The 8228-nt window shown below is 30.8% G+C and overlaps 1 protein-coding gene across 1 annotated transcript in view; it reads left to right on the forward strand.

The window, feature by feature from the left end:
• LOC113375753 overlaps positions 1-6214 on the forward strand; it is a 30780-nt gene extending 24566 nt beyond the window's left edge. Inside the window, exon 6 of the mRNA XM_026615699.1 lies at positions 6086-6214. Coding sequence (XP_026471484.1) covers positions 6086-6214 — 129 coding nt within the window. The remainder of the gene's footprint in view (positions 1-6085) is intronic.
• Positions 6215-8228: the final 2014 nt, after the last annotated feature.

Genomic DNA, 8228 nt, shown 5'->3' on the forward strand with positions numbered 1-8228 from the left:
CTGGAACTTCACGCACCGTAATTAAAAAATCGAGTAATGACTTTAGTGAGAATTATCAGAATTATGCTTGGTTAAGTCAACGAGCAATTCTTGCCGCAAACAATAATGATGTACACGCACTGAATTTCACCATTCAATCAAAAATTGCTGGCGATTTGGTGACATACCAATGATTCCGACTGGTCTTCCGTTTGACTTCAAACGATTGCAATTTCCAGTTCGCCTTGCGTTCGCAATAACAAGTCGCAAGGCCAATCGCTTAGTGTTTGCGGGATAAATTTCATATAGATTATTTAGAAAATCATTGTTTTTCGCATGGGCTGTTATACGTTGCCTATTCACGAGTTGGAAAACCATCCGCTTTGTTTGTATTAACGTCAGACCAAAAAACAAAAAATGTGGTTTACCAAAGAGCACTTCAATGAAACGGATAATTAGCGGATTCACTTTCATTTACTTAGAGAAGTTCAACTAAAAAACACTTCATTTTTGTAATCGAAATAAATTCATAACTGTTGTATAATAAAATCAAATTTTTCCTTTTCAAATATAAAACAAACAAAAAATTTCTTCATCTTCCTCACGAAACCATCTGGTGGCGAAACGGAGTTTGTCGGATTTGCTAATATATATATATATATATATATATATATATATATATATATATATATATATGATATTCAGTTTTCAGGGCAATACATCAATTAAAAAATTTGTATGACTTTAAAACATTTTTATTTTTTCCATACGTTTCGACACATAGTTTTGTGTCATCTTCAGTGGACTCTATTTTGAAGGCACAGATAAAAATTATTAATTAAAACTAATATATAATAAGTGATATGGTATGAACTTACATGTAATTGTAATAATCTTAATTATTTCCTAATTATAATTGTTCACAATGCACAATGAAACCAATTCTTTTCACTTTAAATTTAACAATAATAAATTTTTTGAATGAGTTATTTTATGAATTTGTAAAATACATCCCGCTATTCTGTATTCCGATGCAAGAGTGAAGCCTAAATGTGCACAAATGTGCACAACACGTGTTAGAAGCTAGGTACCGAGCACACGAACTGACCAGAGAATTTAAGGTTTGACAACGCGAGAGAGTACATAAAGTAAAATATAAAAAGATGACAATTGTGAGGGTGGACATAGTTGGTAGAATTGAGATAAAATTAAAAGAAAAAGAAAAATTAACATAAAAATTAATATATTAAAAAGTCGATAAGATAGGTAGTTATTTTAAAGGAATGAATTTCGAGACATTGTTTAAAACTACTTGGTAATTCTCACACAGTGAAGAATTATCCAATCATTTGTTTATGCTATTTTTGAAAAGATGTATGAAACATGATTCTGAAAAGCGTCTTTGCGATGTATTCGACTCGTGATATAAAATTGTGGCAACATCAAAATTGAAAATATGATTGAAATTTTGTATGTGATCAGTTATCATTGTTTGATTTTGATTTTTATTTTTGGAGTTGTTATAGTGTTGTCTAAGACGTTTTTTTAGATGTTGTCCAGTTTTGCCAATATAAGTGGCCTCACAATTTGTACATTCAATTTTATACACGATGTTAGAAATACGATCTAAACTTGTCGGTGATTTTAAGTTCGAAAATAAAAAGTTAAGAGTCTGATCAATATTGCTAAACGCAAATCCGCGAATTCAAATAGTTTTTTCCAAATAGGAAAGAGATTTTTAATATAAGGGAGACAAATAGTGCCAATAAACTTATTTTTTTCTTTTTTCTGGGACTCGAGGGAAGGAAGATTATGTTTTGTGTTAAGGACGGAAAGTCTGTTGTTAATTACTGATTTTATAAGGTGTGGAGGATAGCAATTATTTAATAGGGTTCTGTGGATTAGAGATAAGTTAAAAGGCCAAATTTTTTTATCTGACAAGAGAATAGCATGATCAACTAAATTGATAATGGTACCGATTTTCATGTTAGTGGGATGATAAGAATGGAAATTGAGATATCTGCCCGACCACGTTGGTTTTTGGTACCAGTTAGTAATAATTTTATTATCTGGAGTTTTTATGATATTTACATCTAAAAAGCTAATTGACCTATTGTGTTCTTTTTCGAAGGTAAAGGTGAGGTGTTTATTAAAGGAGTTAAAAATTTTTAGTAAAGAATCAAAGTTATTTTTAGGAATGCAAGTAATTATATCATCAACATATCTGTAGTAAAGGAAAAATTCAACATTAGATAGTTTAAAAACGTTTTTTTTTCGAGATGTTGTAAAGAGAGTTCAGCAAGAGCAGGTGAGATAGGCGATCCCATGGGGGTACCAACAATTTGTGTATAAAATTGTGAATTGAATTCAAAATAAGTATTCGCGACTATGAATTTAATGGACTCTCGAAACCAATGGAGGGAAAGGGTAGTGTGGCAAGAAATCTCATTCCATCTATCTGTGATTGACTCTAAAATTAGTTCTAGTGGGACATTTGTGAAAAGAGAAACTACGTCTAGGCTTATTAAGAGGGAGTTGTTGGGCAATTGTGTATTGCGTATTTTGTTGACAAATTCGAAAGAATTTTTAATAAAGAAAGGAGAATTAACAGCAACTATGGAGAGGGGTTTGCTCAGAAATTTGGAAAATTTATTTAGTGGAGAATTCAAATCTGCAACTATAGGTCTAAAAGGTACATTGGTTTTGTGGATTTTTGGGAGACCATATAATTTTGGGTTGTTAGGATGTAGGTTTTTTAACGACAAGGACAAGTCTTGTGGGATTTGTTTAGTAGAAACTAAATTATTAATGAATTTGTGGAACGTGCGGTTGATTCGATCTGTAGGATCGCTATTGATAGGACTGTAAACGTTAGTGTCATTAACTAGACTAGTGATTTTTTCTAAGTAGGTAGTTTTTTCGAGAATTACTGTGACATTTCCTTTATCTGCTCTGGTTACTAAAATATTCGGATTATCTTTGAGAAAGTTTTTACAAAGTTTTATGTCTCTTAAAATATCTTATCTAGCCAGCTTCTAGTCTGCTTAAAACTTTAATAAAATTTAAATTGTGGCAATTATTGGGGATAGCAAAGTTGGGACCTAGTGCAAAAATGTAAAGTAATCTATCTGGAATTGTGACGCTGGAAAGATTTTTTAGCCATTTGTTAATTAGTGTACTATTTAAAACTATTTTTGAACGGTTGCGTTTAGCCTGCAATAATTTATCGAATTTAATTTTATAAGAATTTTTTAATTTAATGAAAAATTTGTTGTTACGCGTCGATTCGTATTCAGAAAAGCTTTGCAGAATCTCCGCTTCAACAGTATGAGTGAGCCAAGCGTACGTTTTATCAATGGCTAGTTTCAAATTATTGACATTGCAGATACAATTCTTGACTTCAATGGATAACATATGGAGGCTTAATGATGAAAATTTGTTTTTTAGCGAACTATGTAAGTGCGAAAATTTGTCTGTATTGAATTGATAGAACTTAGGAATTATACTTTCTTTTCTGCATCTTATTAAGAAAATCTGCTGTTAATGTTAGTTATTAATTTCGTATTCAGTTTGGTAATGTGTTTTAATTGTGAAAAAATGTAAAAACCGTAATGCTTTTTGATAAACGAGTAAAACGAATTATTTAGGGGGTAATTGTTTTGAGAATAATCAGTTCGTTTGAAGAACGCGCGGTTGAAAGTCGTTTGGCTCATGATGTAAATAAATGAAAGGAACGGTAAATTAAAGTAAAAGTAAAAATGTAAAAAGGAAAACTAAATAAGGAAATTTAAAATGACAAGAGCAGTGTACAAAATTATTATGAAAGTTATTACAATTTACTAAGAAACTTAGCTAAATATATAAAAAAAAATTATTATCCACGTAATACAACAAAAATAATTAAATAGAACATTGGTAATTAAACTTAAATTAATATTAATAAAATCTTGATGGAGTGCGTAGTAATGAGTTGGAGCGAGGTGTGATACAAAATGTTCTTTTTTCAGCCCAGGAATTTATATTAATTTTTTTTATATAATTTTGATGTTGAAATATGTGATATTCAGTTTTCAGGGCAATACATCAATTAAAAAATTTGTATGACTTTAAAACATTTTTATTTTTTCCATACGTTTCGACACATAGTTTTGTGTCATCTTCAGTGGACTCTATTTTGAAGGCACAGATAAAAATTATTAATTAAAACTAATATATAATAAGTGATATGGTATGAACTTACATGTAATTGTAATAATCCTAATTATTTCCTAATTATAATTGTTCACAATGCACAATGAAACCAATTCTTGTCACTTTAAATTTAACAATAATAAATTTTTTGAATGAGTTATTCTATGAATTTGTAAAATACATCCCGCTATTCTGTATTCCGATGCAAGAGTGAAGCCTAAATGTGCACAAATGTGCACAACACGTGTTAGAAGCTAGGTACCGAGCACACGAACTGACCAGAGAATTTAAGGTTTGACAACGCGAGAGAGTACATAAAGTAAAATATAAAAAGATGACAATTGTGAGGGTGGACATAGTTGGTAGAATTGAGATAAAATTAAAAGAAAAAGAAAAATTAACATAAAAATTAATATATTGAAAAGTCGATAAGATAGGTAATTATTTCAAAGGAATGAATTTCGAGACATTGTTTAAAACTACTTGGTAATTCTCACACAGTGAAGAATTATCCAATCTTTTGTTTATGCTATTTTTGAAAAGATGTATGAAACATGATTCTGAAAAGCGTCTCTGCGATGTATTCGACTCGTGATATAAAATTGTGGCAACATCAAAATTGAAAATATGATTGAAATTTTGTATGTGGTCAGTTATCATTGTTTGATTTTGATTTTTATTTTTGGAGTTGTTATAGTGTTGTCTAAGACGTTTTTTTAGATGTTGTCCAGTTTCGCCAATATACGAGGTGTGTTCAAAAAGTACCCGGAATTACTAATAATTAAATTTCGCGGGTCTGGAGTATCTGATTGTCAAAATTTTTTTTTATTGTGTTGGTATACATGCCCCTAAAGTATGATGAAATTTTCAGCTATATTCACTGTTTACTTTGTCTGTGGTAGTCGCTAAGGTTCGACGTGTTTTTCTGAGCTCGGCGATTTTTACAATGGAAGAATTGAAAAAGTCAAAGAATTTGTATTAAATTTTGCGTAAAAAATGAAATAAAGTGTTGCAAAGTGCAAAAATTCACCAGATATGGCTCCGTGTGACTTTTTCCTATTCCCAAAGTTGAAGAGACCCATGAAAGGACGGCGGTTTTCCTCGATTGAAGAAAATCGCCGAGAGTGCTCAAGGACATATCAAAAAGTGAATATCAAGGGTGCTTCGAAAATTGGAAAAAACGCTGGCATAAGTGTATTATATCTGGGGGGACTACTTTGAAGGGGACCACATTAATGTAGACGAATAAATAAATATTTTTTTGAAAAAACGAAAATTACGAAAACTTTTTGAACAGACCTCGTAAGTGGCCTCACAATTTGAACAATCAATTTTATACACGATGTTAGAAATACAATCTAAACTTGTCGGTGATTTTAAGTTCGAAAATAAAAAGTTTTAAGAGTCTGATCAATATTGCAAACTAAACGCAAATCCGTGAATTCAAATAGTTTTTTCCAAATAGGAAAGAGATTTTTAATATAAGGGAGACAAATAGTCAAAAAGTTAAAAAGAATCAAAGTTATTTTTAGGAATGCAAGTAATTATATCATCAACATATCTGTAGTAAAGGAAAAATTCAACATTAGATAGTTTAAAAACGTTTTTTTCGAGATGTTGTAAAGAGAGTTCAGCAAGAGCAGGTGAGATAGGCGATCCCATGGGGGTACCAAAAATTTGTGTATAAAATTGTGAATTGAATTCAAAATAAGTATTCGCGACTATAAATTTAATGGACTCTCGAAACCAATGGAGGGAAAGGGTAGTGTGGCAAGAAATCTCATCCCATCTATCTGTGATTGACTCTAAAATTAGTTCTAGTGGGACATTTGTGAAAAGAGAAGCTACGTCTAGGCTTATTAAGAGGGAGTTGTTGGGCAATTGTGTATTACGTATTTTATTGACAAATTCGAAGGAATTTTTAATAAAGAAAGGAGAATTAACAGCAACTATGGAGAGGGGTTTGCTCAGAAATTTGAAAAATTTATTTAGTGGAGAATTCAAATCTGCAACTATAGGTCTAAAAGGTACATTGGTTTTGTAGATTTTTGGGAGACCATATAATTTTGGGTTGTTAGGATGTAGGTTTTTTAACGACAAGGACAAGTCTTGTGGGATTTGTTTAGTAGAAACTAAATTATTAATGAATTTGTGGAACGTGCGGTTGATTCGATCTGTAGGATCGCTATTGATAGGACTGTAAACGTTAGTGTCATTAACTAGACTAGTGATTTTTTCTAAGTAGGTAGTTTTGTCGAGAATTACTGTGACATTTCCTTTACACACACACAAAGCATACATGGCCAAAGCTATCATTTGTAAATTGTTTTTCAAACAATTTTCGTGCATTCCTAAACAAATTGATGTCTTTATATGGAAGTTTAAATGCTTCATTTGACTCTTGCAAAAGTCTTGTCACATTATTAGTCACATTATATACAGAATCATCAATTTGCAATTGACGTGATATAGTTGCAGTATCAGAAAAAGTAACAGCGGTACTTTCATCTGAAAAGATAACAGAATAATATGTTTAAATGTGAATAGTTGTAGCGGTTTTCAGGAGTCAAATAGCTTGAAAAGATTCTTACTTATGTCATTGGTGTTGACATTAACATCTAAATTGATACTTCTGGCTCAAGATTTTCTAATAAATTGGCAGTAACCGATTAATTTCCTGCAGTTGTTTTGTTTGACGATGTAATCTTGAACTTTCAGAGTTTGCAAGAGGCTTTGTACCCGCATCAATATTTATAATTACTATTATAATAAATTAAAATTATTCTTCATAGCCATCATAAAAGAGAAACATGTAAACTTTCGTTAAATTTCCAATAAAGAAATATTGTTTTCACAATTTTACTTATCATGTAATAGTGTTTGTAGTACTTCATTATTGACTGCTTGCTTGTTTTGACTATTTCGGTGGTAATACATTTTCATTCTTTGAGCAACTGTAGTATCTGTCTTTTGTAAAAATATTTTCCATTTTAGTAATAACATCAAAGGTATATAGTAACCTCGAAAAACTGGAATTCCTTACGCAGCGCAGATTTTTCCTTTGTTTCATTATTTGCGATTAGTTGCACTACATAAATTTATGAGGGACGGAATAAAATATTTTTTTGATCCTGAAATTTTTATTAACTCACAAGTCAGAATTTATACCAATGTACTTAACCTTAAAAAGTTTTGACATAACACCGGAAATTTAAACAATATGCTTCATGCTTTCGGTGACGTATGACGGACGTATACACGTATAAAGCACGCTTTCGATGACGCACGCAGGTATAAAGTCACGCATCAGAATCGACCCGTATAGAAATCATATCATCGAGAGCGAATGACTCTCACTTCTGCTTGGCGTAACAATTTCAACTGCATTAAGAAGTTTTACTTCAAAAATTTAAGTCGATTTTCATAGAACTTTTTTTGGCGATATATATCATGGTCTTATAGAACTTACTGAAATATTACGGCCTTACGACAAGTAGTTCAATTTTAAAAATTCATCAAAGTTTGAGAAAATGAGTAGTTTTTTTGACGTTTATTAAAATGAATATTAGACCATTTACTTGGGTATAACGATAGAGTACTTGGTCTTGATGAACGTACTAAACTATTTAAGTCATACGGAAACAATTCTACAAAAGTCGTACGGAAACAATTTCAATTATAAAAGTTATTGATTTTTGAAAATTTGCTTTTAGAAAAAAAAGTCATACGGAAACAATTTCAATTATAAAAGTTATTGATTTTTGAAATGTTGCTTTTAGAAAATACTCTGAGTTAACGTGGTCCTTCGTTTTTAATTATGTGTAATAAAGTGACTTCGAATACTTTTAACCACTCATAAATTAATTTATTTTTTATTGATTAAGTTGATTATTTACACATATCGGGAAGTATATGTAACTTGCCTTAAGGCAAAATACAAATAGCAACTAGTTATATATGTGATTGTGTGTGTATAGATATGCATATGTGTATGTACTGAATTGTATTTGATAGCGAGAACACGAACGTTTGCTCGGACACCTTGGGTTCTTTTATAT

The sequence above is a fragment of the Ctenocephalides felis genome, unplaced genomic scaffold, assembly GCF_003426905.1.
Source record: "Ctenocephalides felis isolate EL2017-DRISC unplaced genomic scaffold, ASM342690v1 CF-g0.4_SCAFFOLD_01886, whole genome shotgun sequence".
NCBI classification, from domain to species: Eukaryota; Metazoa; Arthropoda; class Insecta; order Siphonaptera; family Pulicidae; genus Ctenocephalides; species Ctenocephalides felis.